The 27,913-nt window shown below is 37.4% G+C and overlaps 2 protein-coding genes across 2 annotated transcripts in view; one reads left to right on the top strand and one right to left on the bottom strand.

Annotated features, from left to right (window-relative positions):
• The window catches only part of LOC307064342 (activator of 90 kDa heat shock protein ATPase homolog 2), a gene marked incomplete at both ends in the record, with an annotated part of 29,796 nt that extends 24,131 nt beyond the window's left edge, over nucleotides 1-5,665 (top strand). The window contains 7 exons of the mRNA XM_079720837.1: nucleotides 36-121; nucleotides 2,178-2,292; nucleotides 3,366-3,454; nucleotides 4,130-4,240; nucleotides 4,644-4,745; nucleotides 5,300-5,351; nucleotides 5,493-5,665. Coding sequence (XP_079576963.1) covers nucleotides 36-121; nucleotides 2,178-2,292; nucleotides 3,366-3,454; nucleotides 4,130-4,240; nucleotides 4,644-4,745; nucleotides 5,300-5,351; nucleotides 5,493-5,665 — 728 coding nt within the window. The remainder of the gene's footprint in view (nucleotides 1-35; nucleotides 122-2,177; nucleotides 2,293-3,365; nucleotides 3,455-4,129; nucleotides 4,241-4,643; nucleotides 4,746-5,299; nucleotides 5,352-5,492) is intronic.
• Nucleotides 5,666-6,340: 675 nt separating this feature from the next.
• The window catches only part of USP34 (ubiquitin specific peptidase 34), a gene marked incomplete at its 5' end in the record, with an annotated part of 242,243 nt that continues 220,670 nt past the window's right edge, over nucleotides 6,341-27,913 (bottom strand). The window contains 12 exons of the mRNA XM_079720517.1: nucleotides 6,341-7,578; nucleotides 7,754-7,913; nucleotides 8,818-8,961; nucleotides 9,065-9,205; nucleotides 11,521-11,600; nucleotides 19,790-19,913; nucleotides 20,920-21,044; nucleotides 21,160-21,264; nucleotides 22,574-22,681; nucleotides 23,311-23,437; nucleotides 25,018-25,096; nucleotides 26,824-26,981. Coding sequence (XP_079576643.1) covers nucleotides 6,971-7,578; nucleotides 7,754-7,913; nucleotides 8,818-8,961; nucleotides 9,065-9,205; nucleotides 11,521-11,600; nucleotides 19,790-19,913; nucleotides 20,920-21,044; nucleotides 21,160-21,264; nucleotides 22,574-22,681; nucleotides 23,311-23,437; nucleotides 25,018-25,096; nucleotides 26,824-26,981 — 1,959 coding nt within the window. The 3' untranslated portion in view covers nucleotides 6,341-6,970. The remainder of the gene's footprint in view (nucleotides 7,579-7,753; nucleotides 7,914-8,817; nucleotides 8,962-9,064; nucleotides 9,206-11,520; nucleotides 11,601-19,789; nucleotides 19,914-20,919; nucleotides 21,045-21,159; nucleotides 21,265-22,573; nucleotides 22,682-23,310; nucleotides 23,438-25,017; nucleotides 25,097-26,823; nucleotides 26,982-27,913) is intronic.

Here is a 27,913-nt window from a genome sequence, read left to right as displayed (position 1 = left end):
CTTTGTAATTGAGGAACGTATTTTGCTCATTTTAGGTATAATTAAAGAATCTGGTGCGAAGCACAAGGGGTTGATTGAAATACCCAATCTGTCTGAAGAAAATGAAGTAGATGACACTGAGGTGAGGTATCTGGTGGAGTCGCTTCTTTTTTTTTTAAATCAAGTTTCTGTTAGACATGTTGGGCATTTGAAAAACTGTTAATCGGACTGTGTGGTGCTTGTGCGGTAGTTTTGGCGAGCAGTGAGGGCTCGTTTGCCGAGGAGGATAGCTGTACCTGGGCGCAGCGTGGGGTGGGAGGGGGGTGCGGGAGGACGAGCACACTGGCGAAGCCCTAGACCCCCGTGGACCAGGAGTCGGGCCCAGGCAGGTGACTGCACCCCCCGTGGCCTCCTCATCTGTGACACTGGGTTAATTCACCTTTCAGATGCGCGTGACAGTGTACATACTGGAAAGTGCTCAGGTGTTTTGCACAGCTTGGTGAATGGGATTTTGCTGCTTCTCCTCTGCATAGTTGCTCTTTCCCTTCAATAGTGAAAATTCTCAGCTTTTCGCTGTGATCTCCCTTGGTTATACCATGTTTTTTAGTAAATTAGTGTGTGTTGCTTTTGACTGGCTCTTCTGGTTGTCTTGGGAGATAGAGCCTGTGTAACTCCCATGCTTGGTTTACAGTTAGTGCCCTCTTTCAGCCAAAAGCTTGGTTTTGGGGCAAGACCATTTGTACAGCAGCTATATTTTCCAAATGAAGATAGTTTGATACAGGGTCTTTTTTGATTTGTGAATGTATTCAGTGTGAAGGCCTTCAAGATATAAAAACTAAGTTACACTGAGCCGCTATGAGTTGCCTTTCTTTTTTTTTTTTTTTTTTTTTTTTTTTTGCGTTACGGGGGCCTCTCACTGTTGTGGCCTCTCCCATTGCGGAGCACAGGCTCCGGACGCGCAGGCTCAGCAGCCATGGCTCACGGGCCCAGCCGCTCCGCGGCATGTGGGATTTTCCCAGACCGGGGCACGAACCCGCGTCCCCTGCATCGGCAGGCGGACTCGCAACCACTGCGCCACCAGGGAAGCCCCTGCCTTTCTTAAAGGTTATAAAAGGCCGTAAAAGTGGGGCTGTCTAGGACATAGCTTCAGATGTGTGTTTGCTGCCCTCGGGCTGTGATTTCACTTTGCTGTATTCAGATCCATCAGCTGAGAAGTGTTTCAGCAGCATATTAAACTCGTCTTTTAGATTCAGCCTGTGGTACAATAGTATTACAGAACAAACTCTTCAGATTAGAACTGGGGCCTGGGAGCAGGCCCAACTCAACTGAATCACAGGGACACTAGATATTTCAAACCAACACCTCTTCGTTCTGAGACTACTACAGAGGCATCCCCAGAGCAGCATTTTGACGCTTCCCTCTCGCTGTCTCCCCCTCTTTTCTGTCCATTCCTTCCATCCTTCCCTCTTTTCTTTCCGCTCCCTCCTCTCCCTTTCCCAACTCTCCTCCCTGACAAAAAAATGCAGCCCAAGACCAGGATATTTGGAACTTGGTTTTCCTAATTACACTGGCTTTGGGGTTCTAGATGAGCGCTGTTCAATAGAAATATAATGCAAGCCACATAAGGAACTTAAAATTTTCTAGCAGCCATGTTAAAAAATTTAAAAGAAACAGATGAAATTAGTTTTAATACTTTTTATTTTACCCAAAATATAAAAATATCATTTTAACATGTAATTAGTATCAGAGTTATTAATGAGGTTATTTTACATTCTTTTTTGGTACTACGTCTGCAAAGTCTGGTGTATATTATTTTACACTTACAGCACATCTCAAATCATACCAGCCGCATTGCAAGTGCTCAGTAGCCACATGTGGCTAAGCGGCTACCATACTAGACAGCGCATTTCTAGACCCTGTGAAAGCCATGGACTACATCATTGATATAATATATATACACATAAAACGTATGCAAATTGGGGGGTTCACATTCTACGAAGTCCGTTCAAGATTTGGCCACCAACCAGGTCAATGGACCCTTGATTAAAAACCCCTTACATCTTCCCAAACTATATGAAGAAAACCTGTCACGTCTCTTACATCCACTTCTTTCCCTTTCCTCACCATCACAGTTCCCTCATCCATATGTCCCACATCAAACCAGATTTTTCTTAAGTTTGTATTTTTCTGATTTGTAGGTGAACGTGAGTAAAAAGAAAGGAGATGGGAATATACTGAAGGATCTTATGAAAACTGCAGGCACCGCCAAGGTCAGGGAAGCCCTTGGAGATTACCTGAAGGCACTTAAGACGGGTAAAGAAGGCATCCCTTGTGAACTAGAGGGGCCCTTTTCCATTTACCCAAATAATGCTCTGCACTGTGGTCTGGATTCCCAGGCTAGGCTGATGTCCAAAGCTCTAGAAACAATTCTGTATGCCGCAGGATAAATTGTAGTCTGGAGGTTGAGAGCTAGTCGTGAGTTAGACCATAATTAGTGATTATCAGTATTTTACACAGCGTGAACCATTTTGCCTACAGAATTGTTGATAGTTTTCTGGAATAATTATTTTATCAGTTTTTATAATTATTTGTTTAATGTCTGTCTTCTCTGCTAGACTGTAAGCTCCATGAAGGCATGGAAGGAGCCTGTCTTGTTCACTGCTATATCTCCAGCATCTAGCACAATGCCTAGCATGTAGTAGGTGCTTTATTTTTGTTGAATGAGTGAATGAAAGTGACTGCAGGTATTACAGGTGTAGTTGAGACTTATTTAATCCCTTCAGTGTGTGGAATTGAGGTTATTGTCTTCTTCCCTAAATTAGAGAAGTTACCTGCCAGGTAAAATAGCCAGCAGGGCTTGTATGTCTGCACCTCATCCTTGGATTCTGCTGAGTATCTAGGCATTGACATAGATGGGTTTGGGGTTTACACTTTTCCTACGAGATCACACACGCTGCTGGCCCACGGGCTTGAATACTGTGAGGCCAAGCTTTGTGAAGTGATGGTGAAGCAATAAGCCAAGTGTCTGGCTTTGACAGTAAGTGAAGGCCATAAAGCTATTAGTAGTTAGGTGTATAAAATGGAGCTTTTTGGAAAACAACATTTGGAAATTGTGCTATTTTATCAAGAACTAGATAAAAGTGAGGCATTTGATAAAAAGAAAAGGATAAAAGGCATTTGTTGCCATGGAACTCAGGTTAATGATTAGTTTTATATGTAAAAAATATAGAATGGTCTTAAAATTCTCAAAATGCTATAGGAATTCTTTTTACAAATATCAGTTCCTTTATATTCTTATATCCTGTTTTCAGTTTTCTGCCTTACTATTTGTGCTGAAAAGGAAAAAGTTCTTTATTAAAACCATTTCTCATACGTTTTCTTTGTAGAATTTACAATGGGAATGATTTTACCAACCAAAGCTATGGCAACCCAGGAATTGACTGTTAAAAGGAAACTGAGTGAGACTACCTTGCAGGTATGATCTCTGGTGGCAGACATGTAGAGGGGGGGAGAAAGGAAGTGCTTAATGAGAAGGCTTCAAAGCTCTAAACAGCCTTGTGATGATGGAGAACTATGAAGGATATTGAGATGGGCCAGTTAATCCACTCTTGCATCCCTTGCCATTTTGGGGGAAATGATGAAATGAGACTTTCATCCTTGATGGAAGGGATCCTTTTTGTGGGACAAAATTTAGTTCAAGACTGTTGTAAAGGCAGTGTTGTTTCGGTAGGCAACGAATAACAGCAGGTGACTTTGAGGTCACATACCACAATGGAAGAAACTTCTCTCCAGACATTTGGAGGATTGGGAGGTTTTAGGTCCTGTTCTTGGAATCTGGTGATGGGGAATTGACACCCTTTGGCCTTAAGTGCTGGTATCTTTCACCTGCTTATCTTTATGCTCCCTGGGTCATATTTACATATCCAAGTAGGATTTGGGCTGTGAAGCCATAGCCTGGGAGTGGAACAGAGCTAAGGAGCACTGAGCTGTTTCCAAAATAAAGACTAGGTAGGATTGGTGGTGCTGAAAAGGCTTTTAGTGGAAGGGATAGTGTGCGGGACACTTTGGTGTTTTACTAAGACTGGAAGACTGAATTTTTTGAACCTCTTGTCATGCTAATAATTATGCTTTGGAACCTTTTGAGATTCAGGCCTCCTCTCCAGTGGCATTGGGTGTAAGGATTCCCACTGTGGCACTGCACATGACAGAACTATTTGACACAGCTATCGAGCAGCTGTACAGAATCTTCACTGTGAAAGATGTAAGTCACATCTCAAGCCAGGATCTGAAATGCTGACATTGGGAGAAAATACACCTACACCACTAAGAACTGAAGCTGGTTCTTGGTTTCCTGCATGGCCGTGTTTTTCTGATTGAAGAGACCTAGAAATCTTTAGGATAGCTTGAGGCGGGGAAGTTATCCTAAAGATTTGAGGGGGGTAAATGGGCATTTGGGGGGAATTTATCAGCATTGAGGGGTTTGGAGGAATTTACTGAGCTTTCTTCCTCTGAAAGAGAGGGAAAGAGAAAGCTATAATTAAAAGCTATGTATTCACAAACAAACACAAAGCACAGTAACTGTTACATTAGTACTTTACATTTAGGTTAAAAACATGATAGCATATGCCAGGATAACATGTCTGTTGTATGTTTTGCTTGGTTAGTTGGTGCAAAAATTTTCTAAATCTCCTGCTGTATTAGAAGCTGAAAAGGGAAGGAAATTCCAAATGTTTGATGGGAACATCACTGGTGAATATGTAGAACTGGTAAGTAATCTTAATAGGTTAAAGGAAAGTTAAGCTGGGACTGACTTCTGTTGATATTGCTTTTATTCATGCCTTTTTAAAAAATGTGCTTTGGTTTTTATCTGAGTTCACAGAAACTTGACCACTTTATAAAGTTGGTTACAGGGAAAATAAAAAATGTTATATATACTAAAAGCTGAAGCTTTAGTTTCACAGTAATTGTGCGATGTTTATGATTTTAGAAGACACAAGTATAATTCCTCCCAACTCTTGGTCTAGAAGTTTCAGGTTTCTGCCACTAGGGTGTGTGTTGCCAAATGTCAGTTGCCTTGCCGTTGACATCAGCTCTGCATTGGTCGTCACGCTTCTGTCCTTGATGTTACTGCCGTTACACTTTGGCACTGGGGACAATGAATTCTCAGTGGTGCTGGCATATAAACGGGAAGATGGGAGTGGACGTTGTTCACTGATCACTTCTCGTACATAGGGGCTTTCATGAGAGGATTTGGTGTTTGTTGTAGTATTGTATGAAGTTTTAAAAGATGTTTTCAGTGGAATTTTCCCTTTGTTTTCAGTTAACAAATAAAAAGATCGTCATGAAATGGAGATGTAGGAACTGGCCAGAAGGTATGTTATTAGCACCTTTTAAGTCCAAAAACACTCAAGTTTTTTTTTTCCTCCTACTATGAAAAAAATCAAATAGTGGTACTGTATGGATAAATTTTTTTTTTCATAATGCAGTAATAAGCTTTCCTTTTTTTCTTCCAGAACACTATGCAATAGTTGCACTGAATTTTGTGCCTACTCTAGGGCAGACGCAATTACAATTGGACTGTAAAGGAGTTCCTGTCTGTGAAGAAGAGAACATGAAATTCTGTTGGCAGAAGCAGCATTTTGAAGAAATACAAGGTTTACTGCAGCTGATCACCCTAAATGGTTGAGTTAGTTAGAAGATTTTGTAAGGGCATTACTTTTTGTAAGCAGAAAAAGTGTAACGTTCACCTCTTCCCTCTGTCATTCCTTTAAAAAAAGAGAACAAATACTCTTAATCTACATTGGATGAAATCCATGAACTTAGAATTGAAAGCATTGTTTGTTTGAAATCTTTACTATGACTAGACTCTGCACTGAGTTAAAAGCAAGCAATGTGAAATTAGGTATTTTACCTCCCATAGATGCTCCTCTGGGAATAGATTGAGTCCCTGAGTGCAGATAGTTGAAGTGTCCCAAGCTAAAGCTTGTCCTAGCAAGCTTGCTGTTTTAGCTGTAATTTTAGTTCAAGAAGACAAAAAATAAATGGCATGTTAATACTATTCCTTTATTTTACTTCAGGGTTTTTAAGGTGTGTAGCTCTTAGGTCGTGAAACAGTGGCATGTTGCATTCAGAAGCATGCTGAAGCGAGGGCAAGCTGGCTGTATTGTTATGCTTCTCCCTGCAGCAGTTACGCACTTCAGGGTGGTGAGGATTGAAAAGTCTATGGAAAAAGGTACTTTTTGGACTGCCACTATACTTCTAATGAAATAGAATACAATGGATAAGTAAGTAAGTATGTTCCCCCATTCAGTTTTCTCATTACTTTCATCTGAGAAGACTTGAAGCAAGGTATGTAAACAAATAAAAAGTCATCACAATCAGTTTAATTAAGTGCACAGAATAGCAATCAGTCATGTCAATAAAAATAAAACAATTATTTTTACATCAAGTGTGCTTTATTTCCTCCACAGGTATTCTGTTAAATAAAGCACCATTTATATACTGCCAGGCCACAGCTAAAGAGGATTCTTTACAGAATCAAATTTCTTGTGGTTGTTCCGTATACAAGTAAACTTAATTTTGATAATAAGAACCACAGCGATCGGAGGCAACCTGCCTCTATTATAAGGTACAAAACTGGCACAGAGGACACCATATTATACACAGTAAAAATGCTGTTAAGTTTAAATTACATTGTACAGGGCCAGGGAACCCTGTTCCTCCCAGACAGCCATATTAAGTGAAAGCCACTACAGTGAACTCTTAATTACATAAAACATATTATCTGATTGCCCTTTAGAAAGTATACTGAAGATGCAAATTTTTTCATCTGAAGTTCTGCCTGACCAAGAATTAAGCCTATAAATCTATCTTGCCATTCAAGCAGAGAGCACTGGACAAACTGAAGCACAAAAACAGAAATAAGCAAAACTTATACAAACAGCATTGGGGGTGAGGGGTGACCTTAAAAGTAGACATGCTACATCTAATGTCAAGAAGCAGCTTGGTTTCCTTTGCCAGATATCCTCGTGACCACATGGATTGTAGATTCAATGGTCCTACACAGGGTATCTAAAATGTCGTGCTGCTGCATGTGACTAAAGAGTCCTCTGGAATGGCCACAACTGAGTGATAAAGCAGCCTCAGGGTCCTGGGAGGGCAAAGCTTGACCGTCACAGCTTCTCAAGTCAGCCAAGTCAGACAGAACTGCAGAGAGAGAAGTCGAAGGGAACTCGGATTCGTCCTCAGCAAGGTTAGAATCCTTGGAACAGTGGAGGTCCTTAAATTCTTTACAGTCTTCAAATCTAACATTGTTGGGCTGTTCTTCTGCATGCTGTGACCTGGTATTTGACGTGTCTTCTGAAAACGAAGATGGAACTTCCATTCGGTATTCTTTAACAGAACTATTTTCAGGGGAAGGAAGATCTTGCTCAGTTCCTGGGTCGATAATTGAGGAGTCTCTTGTCTCATTGTCTGAAGTGCTAGTTGGGGTCAGGACCTCCCTGGTGTCTGTCTTCACGTCACTGATGCAGCTGTCTACAGTGTGCTCCTCGTCACTGCTAACGCGCCTTCTTTTAACAGGAGTTGCCCCTTCATCATCTGTGAAAAGGAACATCAGAACAAATTCTCTGAAAGGTCATTAGGGTCATACTGGGGGGTGGTTGTGGAAACTGTTCTTTTGCATTTATATCAGGAGGCTCACACAGCTATTGTAAAGCCACTTCTTCCCTTCTCCCACCCTAAAGTCAGTATTTTATTAGTCCATAAAGCTAACCTTTAGTTTTTCTTTCTTTGGCTTCTTGCTCTTGGAGTGAGTTTCTCTGCTGCAGACAAGTCCTGCATTTGCTTAAAAGCTCTTGCAGAGTAGGAATTAGAGCTGGGTTTAATTGTTTGGGAGTGTGTACCGACAGGAGCAAAGCAAGTGCCCGCAAGTCCTACAGAAATCCAGACAGGAACACTTCAAATTCCAAAGCCAGCATTACAACCGTTAACAGTTTAAATGCACATGTTTACTTTTCCAGGAATCCATCCTGGTTCCTCTGGTATTTTTAGAAGAACGTTAAAACTAGAAAGCCAGTGTTTTGATACTACTATTGTATTTCATTGGTTCTAGGTCACTAATACCATTATTATGCACCACACCACTAATTAAATCTGGCTGAAGACCCAAATAGTGTTTTCTGAAAATGGAAAAGGGGGGGGAATTACACAGGAATTTAAAAAGCAAACCCTGAATGATCCATGAGCAATTTAGGCCTCATTAATCTAGGAATTAGTTTTACTTGGTTTCTGGTGGATGTCATAAGGTCTTCCTCACTTAGCTCATAATCCGTTCTGGCATCTAAGCATTTTGTTACTTGGGAGGCTGCTGCTGGACCTGTGCAAGCACATGTTTCCAGGGTGTTTCATTATTCCATGACATGGCTTTCGTGGGAGTCTATATAGAAGGCAACCAATTCCCTAGTTTTAACTGGCTTTATATTCAGATGACTAATCTTTCAGTTACTTATGAGTCGCAGGCACTAACAGAAACATCACAGGTAACATTTCAAAAAATGTGAGAAAGTAGAGAGATAAAGGGAATGTCTCCCCTTAGTGGTCATTGCCCTTAGCATTTAATGACATTAGCTCATGTCTTCTAAGGTAACAGAAAGTGTGTGCTACATACATAAAAGGCAGAGTGAACACATTTTTATTTGGTTAGTTTTTTCATCATATGTGACTTCCAGAGCTTGAATAATAAAGTTATGTATATAGTAAAATCATACGAAGGCCAAATTTAGAGTTGATTTAAGGAAAGTTCTTTAGTACATGACTATTCCCTTGCATAGTTCTTACCCCATTTAAAGCAGCACTTGCTTTGGAAATTTCAACTCTGTTGGTGAAATCAGACTGCAGGTTCTGATACTGATTTATCAAGTTTGTAATAAGGGTGCTGATCAAATTGGCACAGTTTGCTTCAGAAAACACCTGACCTTGAACCTGAAAAAGATGAATAAGAAAAATCTCCAAAAGACCAACACAATGAAAGCACAATCACTAACTAACTGGAAGTAACACGCTGAGTTTCCAACTTGTGACATACCTTTAGAAGAAAGTGTGTCATGAATGTGTAGACAATGTTGTTGTTCAGGAAAGTTCTTTCATCCATTAGGATACATTTTATATATTCTGCAAAAACGGGATCTTCACACAAAAGCTTGATGCAGTTTTTTGACATAGCCGACTGAAGTGGGGAAAAGAAGCACTGATTGGATGAGCACTGAAATAACTGCAAATCTTAAATACACAGCTCATGATATATATCCGAAGTCATTTCACATCCTACTGGAAAAGGCACTTTTTTTTTTTTTTTTTTTTGGCTGCAGCTTGCGGGATCTTTAGTTCCCTGACCCGGGCCCTCAGCAGTGAAAGTACAGAGTACTAACCACTGGATCACCAGGGAATTCCCAGAAATGCCATTTTTACTTCAGTCTACTAAATTTTCAGTCCCAGCAACTGTCCTCCCAATAAATTATTACTAAAATGGGTGACAGAAGAAGAGACTTGTAAGAAGTCTGAATGGCAAAACTGAACAAATATGTTTTTATAAGAAATGCAGCTTCATTATCTAGCATTAAGAGTTAATAAGGACTCGACAAATAAGACTAACAAATAGGATGATGTTTTCGAGGAAAATTAATAGATAACCAAATGACCCATAGAGAAAAGACAAATTTTAAGAATTAGATTTGCTCCCTAAAGTGAGTTAAAACTTTCACTATGTAATCTTAGTAACAATAGTAATTTGGTAAACACCCTTCTGCCCCATAAACATCACAAAGGTAAACAGCACACCTCTTTTCCTAATCATCTCACACAGAGAATTAGTGGGTCCCAAAATATGGAAATTGTACTAAAATTTGGTTTTCCTGTTTTCAAATGGTCATGGCTCTTAAACACAAGTAGTATGTCTTTCAGTAAATATATTCCCTAGATTATTTATGTGTGTTTTAATAATAGATCATTTATATGGGAGAAAAATGGACTATTTTTAAAAAATAGGACAAAGTTTAGATAATATGTACATCTATATACTTATATATTTTATTAGAGTAAGCACTGTGGTAAGTAAACTGCTCAAGGTCACCCAAGAAATTAGGAGTCAAGAAGGACCAGCACTCAGGTCTTCAGATCCTTGGTGTCAGGAAAACCTGCCTTATTCTACTGGTCGTAGTCTCTGCCTGCTGCCTATATTTCTTGCACAACACAGATGCTTCTATAGGGCTGGTAGGGGCATTGGAAGCCTTAGATGGTTTGACTTTAAGGGAAGTTTTGGGGGTGATGAATTCTGTGGGGAAAAAAGTCAAGAGAGTAGTACAGTGCAGAAGCAGATAAAGCAATAGGCAGTGGCGGAGTACAGAAACCAAAAAAAGCAACTACCTAAGTCAAGAAGAATGAAAAGAGAGCAGCAAGTGGCCAAGGGGGTGGGTGCGGGGAAAAGCAAGAGATTTGTTGCAAATTACTGAATAAGCCACTCAGCTCAGAAGTCAACCAGCAAGTTGTTTTTTGAATGTTTACTAAGTACTAAACCATATGATTAAAGTATACTAGCCTATCAAAGATTCCTAGTATAGAAAACAAAATGAAATTTCTTTAGGAATAGAGATGAATTCATGGTTTGGGACAAGGAGGCAGAGAAGCAACTATTACAGTATCATGTGACACACACATCCATTAGGAGAGTATCCAGAGCACAACTGCCTGGGCAGGAGACTGGACCAGACTCAAAAGTATTCCAGATGCTAAATGTGGGTAAAGGTTTATGCCAAAGGAATTAATCAACTCATCTTCTGGGAATGGGCAGATGCACTCAGGCAAGAGACCAATAGTTTTTTCAGTGCCTGAAGAGGGGGGATTCCTTATGCCTGATCCAAGGAATGAGCCAAACCTTAGGATCAGTCTGATTTCTTCCCCTGTCCCCACCACTCTCCCTCCACAATTTAACAAGCATTTATTTTAAGGGGTTGGCTCTTGGACTTAAGGTAGGAAGGGTACAGTGTTTTCTGTTCTCAATGAGATTGCTGATAAGAAAATAAGTGCATCAGACTTAAAAAACTGCTCTGAGGTAACAGATAAGCGAGAGGTAAAGGACAGAATGCTGAAATGGTTTCTGCTAGAGCTTTTGGAATGGTGGAGGGGAGAAGAAATAGATGGGGGAGGCGAAGGAGCACAAGAAGTGGCTTATGCCTTCTTGCCCTAATATCTCCCTGTTTCAGACTTTTACCACAACTGTTTATATTGGCCTTTAAATGAGAAACTTTACTATAAACAGCTTGTCTGAAATACCCTTTGTGATACAAATATTACAGATATAAAAAACTCCAAAGGGCAACTCGATGCCAATTGCTTAATAGTTATTTCCATTAATAGTATTTTACCTACCAAGATTCGAAAACACCCCCAATTTCCAGCCAGTTTTCAACCCAGTGTTCCTAAAATTACCGACCATGTGGTCGGATGAGATGAAAGACCAGGTCATCTAAAACTCATTTTCTTTACCTGAGTCTGGCATAGCTCAGTCCAAAGTTTGGGGAACAGTGCAAGATGAAGTGGCAAGCCTTCATAGGCAACTAGGACACCTAATATTTGAAAAGAAATCAGAATAGGTTATAATTATAAATTACACTACTGAGATATTAAACTCTGCAGGTACAATATTATAGCTATTTCCAGTCATAACTGCATATTTTCTATGTTTTAGAAATACATAAAATACTTAAAGGGGAAGAATTCATCTCAATGTTTTAACCAGTGAAATATTTTAGAGTGCAGTACACTTTGACTTTATTTATATCCCATATACCTCATTCCCAGAAGGACCTGCAACAACTTAAACCAATTCTGCTTTTTGAGAATTAGAACTTTATCTGGGACAATGTATAAAAGTTACTGCAAGTGGCTCCAAAGTTTTCTTGGATTAAGGTACCACTCTGCATATTTAGATCATATTACATAGAATACCTAGACTACAGTGGAGGGGCCGGGTGCACGTTCAAACAGAGGATGTGAAGAATTAGAAAACATATCATTCTTTCCTCTTTTATCTCATTTCTCCAAAGATAAAGCGAATTACCTTTATAGTAGATTTAGGTAAATTCTGCTCTAAGTCTAACGGCTTCTAGCCTTGTCCCCAGGATCTTTTGGGTGGATCATACTTAGCTGTTATATGTCAGCATCCTATTTGGAACGTCTAAGGTTTCAACCTTTCCTCTTCTTGACTATTCCAGATGTCAAGTATGTCCTTAAGAAATTTGTTCCCCTACCCTCTGCCCTTGTAGCTCTCTCAAAGCACAGAAGTTGTAATGCCACAGTCAGCTGTAAGTAAATTTTCCATCCTCCAACACTCCCAACCCCCCCAGGGAAAGTATAATCATGGAGGAGAAATATAATACAAGTTATCCTCTTCCAGTTAAGAAAAAAATTATGAGTAACACCTGAAGTTGGCAAACCTTTTTGGTAAATGGTCAAATAGTAATTACAGGTTTTCCCCAGTTATGAAACCTTTCTTAAGCTGAAACAGCATAAAGTGAAAAAGCAATTACCTTTTTCCATTAAAGCAAAAATCCTCTTTGGATTTATTTTGGTTAGCAAAAAGAGGTACTAATGTAGGTATGTCATAAAAGTGTAGTGGCATAAAGCAAACTTTTGAAAATTGGCAGCTACCTGTATTTTAGACTTTGCTGGCTGTTTAAGTCTGTTGCAATTACTCCACAGACAACACCAAATGAATGGGTATGGCTGTCTTTCAATAAAACATTCTTTAAGAAAACTAAAAGTTGAATCTCATGTAATTTTCATGTATATCACAAAATACTCAGAATGTAGTTTTTAAAAAAAACATTTAAAACTATAAAAACTCTTAACTTGCAGGTAGCTCATTGGTTGTACAAAAACAGGCAGCATGCAGGCTATTGTTTGCCTCTATATTAGACCATGGGTTTGGGAAAATCTTAGGGAAATCAGATCAGTCATCCAATTTTGTCATCGAAGGATACCTAGACTCTCTTTTGCGGGAAAGCCTATTTTTCTTTATTTTCCTGTCAAGATTAATTCCTTTGTAAAGACCCAAGGAAACTAATACCCTAAAATCTGGTTTGGACTGGAGGCATTTACCCATCATAACATCACAATACACATAAGCAAACAAGGGCATGTCATCAACACTGTTGGCTACAGGGAAGAAAGTTCCTATGTTCCCATGTCTCTGCATAATTACCCATAAAAGTAGAGCAGGGGTTGGCAATATGGCCCACGGCCCACTGCAAAAATAGTCTGCCAACCCATGAACTAGGGGCTGCTCTGACATAAACCTTCTCATGTGAAAGCAGGCTTCATACTACAATTTAAGATCCTCTAGACTTTATCCACCACCACCCCGACATTATCCTCAAAGTAAAACAATCTTTATTCCTATTTTCCACAACTACTAAAAAGCTAGCACTACCACAACAAAAAAACACGGAGGCCTTCTATGATCTCAGATTGTTCTCAGGTAATACTCTGATTCAAGTATCTTTATTTTACAAGTGAAGAACAAAATATACTAACATCTATTGTGCTAAGTACGTCAGATAATCACATTTAATTTTCTCATCAAATTTGGAAGGTATTATGTTTTCCTCATTTAGCCCGTTTTGGATGAGGAAATTAGGCTCTGAGAGATCACATAATCTGCTGTTTCATCCCAAAAGCCAGTGAGTGATACAGTTGTATCTACCCCAGATTTATCTGATTCTAAAGCCCATAATCTTTTCAATAATCAGTGTTTCCCAAACTTTAGTCATTTCATGTATCATTTTCATGACTGTTTTCATATCTGTCCATCACCTGTACTGTTTACTTGATACTGTTCTTTTAGATTGACTCAGAGAGGCTAATACTACATTAGCCTTGTCTTCGGCAATATAACATCCAGGAAAATCATGCATTTGGTGTACGAGTTATTTATTTTTGTAATAAGTAGGATCTATTCACATTTATTAACATGAAAATTATTTTCCCTGGGCCATCTTATACACTACACTCTGGAAAACACTGTGCCACCCATGGTGAGATAAAGACACCTCTGTCACAGTCCTACCTATTCCCTATCTGAGCTGCACCTCCTTTAGAAGGAAGGCCATCCCTTCAGAGTAGAAGTTTCAGTTTCTTTCCAGCATTTTCACAAAGCACTGAGGATAAGGAGTATGTTGGCTCTGCTGACTTAAGGTAGAGGCCAATGCCATCCTATTCCACACACCCCTCCAATACCTTCTGGGGTGTCACTTACTGGGTGCAAAGCACAGGGAGATGCAATCACCAGCATTCACAGGCACAATTCTAAGCCTTACCTCAGTAAACAGGATGGGCAGGCCTAAAACATCCTGGCTCCTGTATCACTTATCTTTCTTCATCCTGTGACTTCAGGTATCCTTAACAATAGGGTCCTTACCCCACCCTGTGCCCACCCATGAAGGAACTAATAAGCAATAATGAAAAGCTGTTCCAAACATACTGTTTCCTCAACAGAAGCACCTTATATTGTAGAAGCGGCTGAGTGTGTTTTTAAAAGAAAAATCTTTAAAAAACTGTTTTTGTAGGTAAAATGGTAATTCAGATGATTGCTGTGAGGATGAAATATTTCGTATGTATATTTACTAGTTAGGGTTTCTCCTATCTGAATTGTGTTATGATTCTTTGTCCAGCTTTCTATAGGAGTATTTATCCCATCCAAGCATTATCCATGGGAAGTGAGAGCTTTGGCCTTAGAATATCACATCTGATTCTTCTAATTCCCCTATTTTGGACTTCATACCCACTGAGCCACCTATTATTGTTTATTCAGCTTCCCATGTAGGTTACTGGAAAAAAATCTGCTGGCCCTACCATGTAACATTCAGATCCCTGTGCCAGTTCTTCTTTGTAAATTAACAAACTGGTAACCAAACCCTAAATTATATGTATGTCTATTAAATGTAATTACCATGTATAACCTAGGATAAATGGATTTGCCCTTGGTGGATGGGTAAAAGCTGGTTTCCTATCTGTACTGAATGATTGGCACTTGTTTAAAGTATATTCATCCTAAGAAGCCTTTTGGGAAACAGCTAACCAGTTGTTTCTCCAGTCAGTACCATCTTCATATCACAAAAAGCTGAAACATGAACAAGAGCTGTGCTTTTTATAATATGAATTTTTAATCTGTTTACTTCTATCAACTATATTTTTTTAATTATAGAGATTTTGAAGATTATGGATTTTCTAGGTACATCATGTTACTTGCAAAAAATCTTTTAAAAAATCTTTCACTTACTAATGCATTAAGAAAACTTTCAAAAACTAATGTCAAAAAGTAAAAAAAAAAGAAACAACCAAAAAACAAAAGAAAAACTAATGTCAAATAATAAAGATGATATTGTTTTGTCCCTAAAAATGAAAATTAAATGATGACATCTAGGGATTTGTTATTTAGTTTAATTTTACTAGAACATCTTGTTAATCTGCACGTGAACTATGGTACCTAAAAAATTTGGTACGATTAGGGTTTGCAGTACCAATTTTCTATGTTTTGAAAAAAATTTTTTTCCTCAAATATAAAACCAATGCATGAACATTACAAATAACTTAAATCTTCTAGATATTTAACCTAGAAAATAAAAGCATCCCATAATTTTATCCTTATACAGTTAAGATTATAATCCTCCATTTTTTTTTACATGTACTGATTTTTTTCCCCTTGTTTATAAGAATGTGGTCATATTCTGTATGTTTTCCAATTTGTTTTTTTCATGTGAAACAAGGTCAATTCCTATCTTTTTATTTTAAAGACTATATAATACAAATGAACTATGTTTTACTTAATCAGGCTTCTATTGATAGACATTTTGGTTGTTTCCAGTTTTACCCAATACAAACCAATTGAAAATAAACATCCTATGTATGTTATTGTACACTTTTATGAGTAGATTTAGGGTGGATTCCTAGATCTGGTACTGCTGGGGCAAAGGGCATGAACAATCTAAACTGCCTCTCCAAACTGACCCCATTATAAGATCTCCTCTTTCCCCAAACTGTGTAAGTATGCATATCATCTAAACTTCATCTCATAGTTGGGGGAAAAAAAAAAAGAGAAATAATTGTTGTTTGCTTTCTTTATTAGTAAGGATTGGCAACTTCTCATATGGTTACCAAACATTTATTGTGTGTGTGTGTGTGTGTGTGCACGTGTGTGTGTGTGTGTGTGTATGTACTGCCTTCTTCATGTCCTTTGCTTTTTTTAATATTCTTTACCATCTTGCTGAATCCTAAAAACTCTCTGTACATTGGCACTACTAGCCATTTACCTATTAAGAATACAAGTATTTTCCCCATTAGCTGTATGTATTTTAATTCAATTTATGGCATTTTCAACATGTAGTACTTTCAATTTTTATGTAGTCAAAAATTTCAATTTATTTTGTTTCTGGGTTTCGTGTCCTGCTTAACACAGTCCTTCAAATCTCAAGGTGGTATCCATATGATCCTATGTTTTTTCTTTAATATTTCTAGGATTTTATTTTTCACAATTAAATATTTAATCCTCCTAGGATGTATTTTGGTCTAAGGAGCAAAGAAGATATTACTCTTGCCTTTCCTTTCCCAGACAGCTAGGCAATTATCTCAATATTACCCATTTTCCACTACTCTGATATGTCATCTTTGTTATCTATCAAATCCTTGTGTATCCTTATGTTTGTTTTGGGGCTGTTTTTCCACTGTTCTACTTATGTGCTTCCATATCTGCATCGTGTGGTTTTAATCATTAGAGTTTACAGTCATTCCCTGGGTATTCATGGGGGATTGGTTCCAGGAGCCCCCGATGGTGAATATCCTTATATAAAATGGTAATACAATGACTGTAGTGGAAATTTCAATCCACAGTTGGTCCTCCGAGAATATGGAGGACATTTACATAAGAAAGGGAGAAAATAAACCAATACTTGCCGTTTTTATGCGGAAAAAAAAGAATAAAATTGATGGTGGGCATGTCTGTGAGTGAAACGGTGATGTATACCTTTTTGATATTGCTTTGAATTGCGAACTATGTATTAAATATCAAAAAAATTTTTAAAAATTACTGTTATCTTTAGTAAGTATTCTGGAAATCAATAGTGCCAGTAATCTGGCACTATTCTTCTTTTTCATAATTTTTCTGGCTAAAAATTGGCTTTTTAAATATCAAAATACTGCGGTCTCAGACACACTAGTATTTCACATGGCAGTCAGCAGCTTTGTTCACATTCCCTGAATTCTCTTCCCACTTTTTCTCTGTCTCCCCTAACCCTATGCCTGACTGTCCTCACTTCAAGAGCACTTCAACGCTCCCTTTGTTTCCTATTTAGGACCTACAACTCTATCCCCTGTAATTCTAATCTACAATTATTGTGTAATTCCTTTTTATCCCCCTAACAAATCTTAAAATCTACTCAGTTACCCATGTAAGAATTACCATAAAGACTTTTCATCAAATCTGGAATGACCTGCAATCCAATACAGGTCTTGAGACACTTCTACCTACAGTCACGATATTCTGGCCCTTGGACCACCTAGCCTTAAGACTCAAATGATCAAGGACATAACCAGCTTAAACTTACCCTTCCCTCTCTTGTTGCCAAATATAATTTCTTGAAGAAACTATACAAATTAAAACTCCCTATCAACTCTCTGCTTCCCATGACAGTCGTTAATGTGGGCTTTGCTTTCTCAAACTCTTTCCTAGTGGCCTCTCCTTGGAAACAGTCATTTCAGCTAGAAGAGGGAGTTACTTTCAAACACTGGGACATAATTTTTCCATTTGTAAGAAGCATAAGCACTGCTTTTAGGTCTTTGTTTTACTTCATATCTAAAATAATGTCCAATTTTCTACATTAACTAAGATATAACCATGAAAAAATTCTTTTCCTGCTCAATTTTTTAAGGTTTTGGTTTATATCTAGAGCTGTCCTATTCAATACAATAGCCACCAGCCACATCTGGCTATTTAAAATTAATTTGGTTAAAATAAAAAATTCACTTCCTTAATCACATTTCAAGCTCTCAACACTCACATACGGCCAGTGGCTATCATACAGTGGATGGTGATGCAGCTGGAGAATATTTCCATCCTGGTAGAAAGTTCTAAAGAATAGTGCTTATGTAGAGAACCAAACACCATGAGCCAGCACAACTGTGCTTCCTGAGTATAACTGATGAGAGCATAAATTATTATGGAAGTTGATTCAGCTAATATGGATGGCTAAGTGTGTTTCCTTTCTTTCCCTCCTCCTCCTCCTCCCCATGTTTAATTTCCCCAAAACTAGGTATTTGTGTTGATGAGGAAGACAGTCCCACACAGGGTAGAACATTCATTATTTGGTCAGAGCTGTTCAAGTAGATAAAATAGCTCCTCATGTAACTTTTGGTATAAATCATATGAACACAATTACTAAGAACTTTTCTTAAGGTCAGCATCTTTATAAGTCTTCCTTCTTATCTGGGAGCAAGGCTGTGTTACTAGATCTCCTGGATATTTCCCCACACTTGATCATTGCCACTGCTAGGTTTTAGCTTTTTACCAAGTGCCACAACCCAATTATATAATCATGAAATGGCCAATCTGAACATATCCTCACCCGTCCACCCCCCAATCTTCAGCCACATATATATAAAACTAGCTAATGATAACCGGTGGAAGGAACACCCTTTCAAATCTGAAGACACTCTAAACACTTACCAATAAGATGGTTTTTCTGAAGAGGAATTATCCCTGACAGTTGTTACCACTTCATTCTTCTTGGATAACAAAACCTAAGGTATGTTCACATCTTTCGCCCTATCTATAGTGGACCAAAACCTTTTCCAGAGGAAGGAAGGGGCTGTGATTGAGAAGGAGCACAAGGGGGAACTTCTAGGATACGGTAATATTGTATTTCTTGACCTGGGTGGTGGTTCCATGAGTATTCCACTTCCCATGCTCTGAAACAAAACTACAGTACACTGGAGAGGATCCTGGGCCATCCCTAAAGACAACAGATTCACAGGGCACACAGAGCCTGAGAACTCTGGAGGTACTGAGGTAAGGGACACCTGGAGGGCTACTTATCTTCTAAAGACTTATCAGCTGGAAAAAGTCACCCAAAGGGAGCAGTCCTCTAAGAGCTCTCAGGCACATCCTCAGAGAGACAATATTACATAAAAATAATTCAAGGTTCCCCCCCCTTCATAATTCACTGATTATTTTTTCTATTTCTCATATCTTCCTTTTCAAGTTTCCCTTCTCACTCACCCCTCTATTTTATGAGACTTACCTCCTAATTTACTCATATATGCACCTCTGCTTCACCCTGGCAAGTCCACTCGGCTTGCTCCCGGTGTTGCCAGCTGGCACTACTGATCTCATCTTACCCTCAGATCAGGGCTGGGGAAGTCCATCTCTAAGCCTGCCTCCCTAAGCAGAGCAGTTTTTGGTTTTTGGTTTTAAATTCTGCTGGGCAGATGGAGGAGGATTTGGGCTTCTCTGTACAAAAGTGATCAGCCCTACTCCACACTCCTTTATAAGCCAGCTGAAACTCTGGGAAGAACTATTCAATGGAAACCAGTAAGTTGGTGTTTTCTTAATAAACATAAAAATGTTCCCGAGAATAATTAATATTTTTAAACATTCACTTTAAAAAAGAAAAAAAAGGATTGGCTCATTTTTTTCCTCCCCTTCCTGAATGGCTACGGGCTTAAAATAATTCAGTGGAATTTACTGCTCATCTTTTATACTTACTCAGCTTAACTAATGTTTCAGTAAATTTTTCACAGTTGATTGCAACTCGGCATAATAGATGGATGAACTGATGATAAGAAAAGAAGTAGTCTAGCAGCATACGATCATAAACGTCATCTTTGCCCTGAAGGTTAAAGATGATAAAATGGTTGCACTTAAATTGTATAATAAATTAAAGAGCATATTTTGTGCAAACGTAATAAGTTTAACTAAAAAGCTGATTAAATATTTAAATTCTATAAGAACCTAGTTTTAAATTCCAAGTTTCTGTTAATGTTATTAAGATCTTAATTGCCACAAGTTTATTTTCAGTGTGCAAATGCCTTCAATTAAAATTACCCCTTATTTCTATATACTTTAATAAAGTAAAATTACTGTAGGATTTTAAAATGTGACACTTGAGTTCTATAGACATAGCATCAAGAAGAGTGAATTAAATTTGATTTTTGAAATAGAGTCCAAATAATTTCTGTAATGGTTACTACAGTGTTAATTATTTTAAATATTTTATCTTCTAAGAACCTCTTAAATGTAGTTAAGATCTAAAGACAGCGGGCAAGGGAGAATGTGAATAAAGTGGGGTGAGGAAAGATAAAGTGGAAAAATTGTTTAGAAAAGTGTTGGAACTGATAAATTATCCTGTGTCAATGTACCTTCTCTCTATAATTTAGAATTAGCATTATTTTAGAGTTAAGTATTAGAGAACAAGAACTAGGCTACAAATGATGATAAATCTATCAATCAGTGATAATTAGGCTTAGGTCAAAGGATTATAATTAGAGGGCAGTAAAAGAAGTCATTGATTATATGGCGAAATATAAACAATAGTAAGTACCTAACCTGACCTTTCAGATTTATATATATGACCCATTTATAATTTAGCCTACTGACAAATACTAATGAGACTGTTAGGATATTTTTTGAGGGGGAAAAAAACTTACTACTTGTGCTTATTGTTGATTTTGCAAATATTCAACCAACATTTCAGAGCAGGAAAAAGTCCAAATGAGTCTAATCTTCTTAGGATCCACAAAATGATCATTTAAGTCTAATATACTCATAACTGCCAGAGGGGAATTTCAAATTACTGTGTACTAGAAAAACATGGTTTTCCTGGCATCCCAACATACCTTACTGGTTTCCACCATTGTGGGCAAGAGGCACATATTGAGTTCAGGGCGCGGAGGCCGAATATTGCTTTTCCCTCCTATTAGCTTGGTATTTTCTCGACAAGGGAAATAAGGTCCAAGAGACACTAAGACATTAAAAGTGTACAATAAGAATAAATGGAAAAAATAAATCTCCATGTTTCAGTGTGCAGAAAGATTAAATGCCAACCATGTTCAGTACCGTGCTAGATGAATACATACTTGGTATATTACTGTGATGGTAAGTACAATGGTTGTGTTGTAGAAATGGAACCAGAGTATGAAGAAAGTCATGGGGACTCAAAAGCACAAGTTCCTTGAGGACATCTGAAAATAAAAACACAATTTGGGTATTAAAAATCGGAGTATGTTACCTGCTACTTTCAAACTCACAAATCCTACTGGGGTGACTGACTGCAGTGTGGCAGCTAAAAAGTTTTACAGTCTAAAACTGTTTTAGCACTTAACTCTGGGAGAAATTCTGTCTGATGCTTAATCAAATCTGGATCAGCAGAGTTACTAAACAACAATCGGGCATCATTTAGAAACCAAAGTTTAAAACTATTGAGAGAAGCATCATGGAGAAGTACACTGAGGGAAATATTTAATGCATACTGATTATGTATCTTCATAAAATCAACCAAAGCAGCTTATAAATCTAAGGTTCAAAATTCTTTGGATCTGAGAATCCTTAATCTACTTTTAATGTTTCATGATGCTAGCTGGACTGATTCTCATCCTGTAATTACATAGGAGTAAAGCTCATGATGACAGGCTACTGGCGGAGTTTCTGGCAATTAGAGGTTACTGCTATGCACCCCTCCCCTCTTTTTTTTTTTTTTTTTTTGGCCACGCTGCACAGCCTGTGGGATCTTAGTTCCCTGACCAGGGATCAAACCCGTGCCTCCTGCAGTGGAAGTGCAGAGTCTTAACCACTGGACTGCCACGGAAGTCCTGCACCCTTCCCCTCTTAATGGAGAAGTGAAGGCCTGTAATTCTACAGAATATCAGGCCAACACCTGTCAAAACTGACTGCTTCTACATGACAGTTATACATGTCATTTTGAGAAATTGTATATAAGTAGCTATAGTCTCTAAAGATTATTTAAATGGCTTCTAAGGCAGTAAAAAATTCAATATGAATTTAAAACAAGGGGTCCTTTAACAGACACAAATTATCATTATAAATATGCAATTAGTAAAAATATAAAATACTCAGGAGTCTAAGAACAGCTACTAGGAAGTATCTTCAGGCAAAAGAACTCAAAGGGAAATAATCACCCCCACTCTTTACAATGTCAGTTCTAATCTGTAAACATCTGCATGACTCTACTCTCTTGTTTAAATAGGATCAGAAGATTTCAGAGCTGTAAGAGATCTAGAGATAACCTTAGGTCAGCAAGCCCATATATAAAGTGACCTGCCTATAAAGACATAGGCAGGTATGTTAAGAAATGTTATATTAAGAAACAGAACTCGATTTTCTTAGGATCTGCTGGCCAGTGTAAGTCACACATAAGAAGTACAAATGTCTTCCAAACCCTACAGAACATTACATCTTACATATACACACACAATCCCACAAAAATGTTCTTCCACTAGGTTTTTACACAGCTATATTTTCCAAGTAACTTACCTATACAGGCATTTCTAAGTTCTGGAGGGCTATAGGAATTAAGAAGAGTTAGCAGTTTATGGGCAAATTCAATTCGCTCCTGCCACTGGATTAATGCTTGTTTCACATCTGCAAACACAAAAGCATATGTAAATATGCCATTTGAGATCAAACTTCCTCACAATTATTTTCTGTTGTAAACTACAGAATGCTTACACTAAGAAATCCAAATTAATTACATAAACATCTTTGGTGAAAGCTAAGTGATTATTTTCATGAGATGGCTACTATTGTTAAACTTGCTGTATTTCTTAAAAGCACATGTTTTAAGTGATGATATGCCCCATTTTCTAGGAATTTATATGCATTTCAAAGTTCACACTACTTTATAGGGACACAAGAGATGTTTGTTTTATAGTTATTTCTCTTGAAAATAAATGATTTAACCTAAGCCATGTAAGTTTCCAGCCAGAGGAACTTCACAAATACTCATGTTGTTACTGTGCTTAGAAATATTTTCCAATCTCCTAAATCTTGACACTTATAGCATGCTTGCCTATTTTTCAGGCAGAGATAAAGAAAATAGACAAGAACATTCCAGTTTTACATCAGGAGGTCATGATAAACATTTTCCTAATGGTTAGCTAACATCACCCCATTTTCCGTACATAAATTAGAGAAAAAGACAAATTCTCTGAAGCATGTGGTTTCTCTTTAATTGTTAAACTAACAAAAATAAGAAGTAGGATTAATCAAACCTTTTCTCTGAAGATATGGGCGAGTAGACTTCAAAACTGAAAGGAATATTGACAGAAGTTCTACTAAGTCTCCAGTCACGTGGCAAGCTGTGGCTTCATGATACATCATGTGCAGTGTGTTGAAAGACTACAAGTGATTTAAAAAAATGAAAAACTTCACTTCACTTTTACTTTTATTGAGCCACAAAATGGTACTGCTCATCCTCTATGACAGATGTTTTCAGACTAAGACTATGTGTGTGTATATCTGCACAAAGTAAATGTATCTGCTTTCTATCCACAAGTCAAATGCTCCCATTCAGCTCTTTTAAAATACAAAATAGTCCTCACTTTCAGTGTGATAATTTGTGTTTACATTTTACTTTGAAGGAATAATTTATTTAATCTGATTTTTTAGGGGGGGGTTACTGTTTGCTCTAAGCACATATCTCTAAGGCTGCAAGCTTTAGAGATTACAAAGCAGCAGCAACAACCAGAAGACTGGGGAGACCAGGTGACTGCTTTAACTAACTTTGCAGGGTTTCTATGAAAGACAGTGGTGAAATAGCTGTCAGTCATGCTCAAAATAGTAGGTCTGAAGAAGTAAAAGAACTCCAAAAGGTAGGAATTCCTTTAATCATACTGGCTTGTTAAATCTTTTGATTCCTTTAACAGTACTAGCTTAATGAAATCCTTAGTTTTTTCCTATTTCATTTTACACCAATGCATCTTCTTTCTAATCCTCTCAAATCAGTCCCCCATAGCCTATGTACTGCTATTCGCAATTCACAGCTGAAAATTCATAACTTAGAATCTGTGGCAGTACATAATCTGAACAATACTTGTGTGGCATTTAACCTGTAAGCTGTGAGGACAGGAACCATGTCTGTCTTGTTCACTGCTGTATCCCCAGTGCCTAGCACAATGCCTGGCACAGAGTAGACATTCAAACATCTGTTGAATGAAAGAATGAAATTCTCACTACTCCTCTTCACATACTTTTGTTTTAGCCAAACAGAAATATTTGGTATTTGTCGAATACAACCAATACCTTCTTGCCTTTGTGCTGATTAAGTCATTTACCTAAATGTTTTCCCACTTATCTCTGCAAGTCCAAATTCTTCAAAGTGCAGTTTCATATGTTGTATTCCTATTCTATAATACCATTAACTGAAAAAACTATCCTACCTCTTAATTTTCATGGTGCCCATGGCATGTACTTTCATCTTACCTCCATTATTATTAGACTAAAGGGTACTATGCACCTCTGTGGACTTAAAATCATCTCACAGTTGTGGATGTTCAATAATCATGGGAAAAATTAACAGCTGATTGTAACCACCTGTAACAATCTCACTAGCTTCCTCTGATGAGGAACTGGGTCAAATAAGCACACTCTTGAGAAATTATGTGTGCCCTCAATTAAATCCTACAGATTTCATCCATTTCTAGTCTTACAAATGAATTTATAAAACTAGTCTATTTCAAGTGTTCTAAATACAAACTGAGGGGAAAAGTATGTAATTACTATGGAAAAAGAAAATAGCACCCAAAAACTGTGACCTAATTCTTCTTGGAATGTAAATTAGCATTTACTGATCTGCATATTTAAAATCCAGACACCTGTAAAACAGTTTACAATAAACTTTAAATATCCACAAAACAGGAAGTTTGGGTGAGAACATTAAACTGAAATAAATCTACAGTAAAACGCAATAAAGTATTTACCTCAGTCATCAGGATCAACCCTCGATTAAATACAACAAGAAGTCTGTCTTCATCAGATTCTAATAGTATTCTGAAGGCACTAGAAAACACAGAGACCAGTTTGAGAACTCTGAATCTGAACAGAACACTTAGGTGATAAAAAAAATAGAAGTAAATTGTCATTTAGGTTCTCTACTTTCTTACCTACAAAAAAGAGACAGCTACATCTAGTTCTTAGTAATATAATAAAAGATAATATTAAATAAGAAACCCTCAATGCAACTTAGAGAAAAGTTATGTCTACTAGTATTACACTGGTCAAATCTTAATTATCCACAATGGTGGAAGAGAGGTGCTGACAGGAATATTTTTAAAGTTTCAGTAGAAACAATGTTTCTTTTTATAATGGGTTTATCTTCTACATTATGTTAAGTTCCAGATAACAATAAAATACACTTGGTATTATTGAAGCACTCATCAGCTAGTTACTGGGAAGAACAACAGGAGGGGAAAAAAACGCCCAAAACGTATGTTGGCTTTGAAAATAATCTACATAATAATCATCCAAAAGTAGCTGCATTACTCTTGTTAATCGACTTTATTTCATTATTAGGTACTGGAAACTGCTATTATATAGTACAACTGGAAATCCTTCTACTTTAATGAGATGTTTTCTTTCATTTTTTAAAAAAATAATCAGGGGCTTCCCAGGTGGCGCAGTGGTTGAGAGTCCGCCTGCCGATGCAGGGGACACGGGTTCGTGCCCCAGTCCGGGAAGATCCCACATGCCTCGGAGCAGCTGGGCCCGTGAGCCATGGCCGCTGAGCCTGCGCATCCGGAGCCTGTGCTCCGCAACGGGAGAGGCCACAACAGTGAGAGGCCCGCGTAATGCAAAAAAAAAAAAAAAAAAAAAAATTCAGGAAAGCTCCAAATCTTCTTTTGAAAATAAGCTTTAAGCAGTAAACCTTGGGAAAACAGTGTTTCTAAATTAATGCCAAAATTTTAAAAGAGTTCCTTTAAAGAGTCCTGGCAGAAGCACAGTTAATTTCATTTTGTACACTAATAAAGAATCAAATTTTAAAGTTTTCTTAAGAAGATAATCTTAAATAACCTTATTTTGGGTTGATTAGCTTAAGATACTAAAGTGTTCAAGAAAGTATTGCCAAAAAATGTGGGCCTAATAAAAAACATCAGCCCCAAGTCTTAGATTTAATATACAGAAATTAACCTAGACTTAATTTCTACAGTTAAAGGAAATTAAGTGTAATTTGTAGCAATTCCTTTATAGTCATTCAATAACTTCTGTAGCTCTGAACAATTAACTCTAAAGATGATATTTTGGTATTCTGGCGAATTCTTATAGTTAAAAAAGATAGATAGATCTGGGCTAACTAAAATGAGAAACATATTAACAATGAAACTTATCCAAAGATGGAGTAAGCTATTTCTGGAGACCTCTAGGACTGAACTGTCCAAGCATAAGTTAGAATGAATTCCCACAGAGAGGAAGATTTAATCTTTAGGTGGAAGATGGTACATTAAGGTTCCTTCCAACCCTAAAATTCTATGATTCTGATAAAACACACATAGATAATCCAAAACCAAATCAAAATAAAAACTATTCAAAAGTAGCTAATTAACTCTCAAAATATAAATTCCTCCAAGGTGTCTAAAGGTTTAAATGCTTTCCCAATAACCTTAAAGAAGTGGTAAACTTTCAGTTATAAACAATTTAAATTATTCCTCTTTAAATGTCACGATGATGGTCCCCATCCCTTCACTTGTAAAAACAAAAGAAACAAAAACCACCAGAAAATATCTTTTTACCTTATTAAAGTAGTCCAGCAGGAGCGGCCGTCTAAGCAACGTAAGTAACAACTTATGGTTGTTTTCTTAAACTGTTTAATATCTTCCAGTTCTTCTTCTCTCATATCTGGCCTCTGAGCTATGAACAGCTGCATCAGGTTAAATAGCTCTTCTACTGCCTGAAAAGGGCAAATAAGCATTATGATGATCTATCTGCTTCTCATTTCTAAGTGTTATGCTCATTAACCAGTTCTTAAAATTACACAAATTAAGTTAGATTGCAGTACCATCCAAGAATAGCTATAAAATTAGCAGTAGATTCTATTTTTAAAATGTAATACATTATTCACTAAAAGAAAATCTTAAAATAGAATTTCCAGATTAAAAACAAGTAAATTCAACTTGTTCAACTTTAGTCTTAAAACTGTTTAAATTACTAGTTTTATAATGTCAAATGTATGTTCCAGAGATGGTATGCCCATCCTTTGCCCCCCTTTTCTATAGTAAATGAGAAATGATTACTTTGTCACAAAGATTTTACACCCCTCAATTACACCTGAATTAATACTGTTTTTGAGAAAACACTTTGTGCCAACATTTGGAATGATCTTTCTAGACTGATAGATGATCCAGCTCAAGATGGATGAAATGCGGGAACTAATGTTTTAGTAAAATCACTAGCTATGGTTTTATAAACTCATTTACTCATGGGCATGTTAGGAAAGGGCTGTTCTTCTAATACATACTTATCAATAAGACCTGAAACCCCCAACCTTCATATTTTTCATGGCAAAAATTGATTTAAGCACCATTTTCATGAAAAATCTCTAACTGATAAGTTCTAAAATAAAGATGTTACATTTCATTGATGCCTAACAACATTAGGGGATAAATATTCTAACTCATCCAGCACTCATCAGAGGTATATTTAACTTACAGACGTCATGATTAGTAACTAAATTGGAGATTATTTATGTGAATGCGATAGAGAAAAATCCACTGAATCTTAATAAATTCTGTCCTAACTCCTTCTAAGTTCGGCAGACTCTCATTCTCCTTCCGTATTCTTATAACCTTGGCTTTGAACCTCTTTTGGTACTTAATATACTCA

Source organism: Hyperoodon ampullatus, assembly GCF_949752795.1.
Source record: "Hyperoodon ampullatus genome assembly, chromosome: 15".
In the NCBI taxonomy this organism is placed as follows: Eukaryota; Metazoa; Chordata; class Mammalia; order Artiodactyla; family Ziphiidae; genus Hyperoodon; species Hyperoodon ampullatus.
The sequence above is the reverse complement of the archived record's forward strand: the minus strand, read 5'-3'. Positions and strand labels throughout refer to the sequence as shown.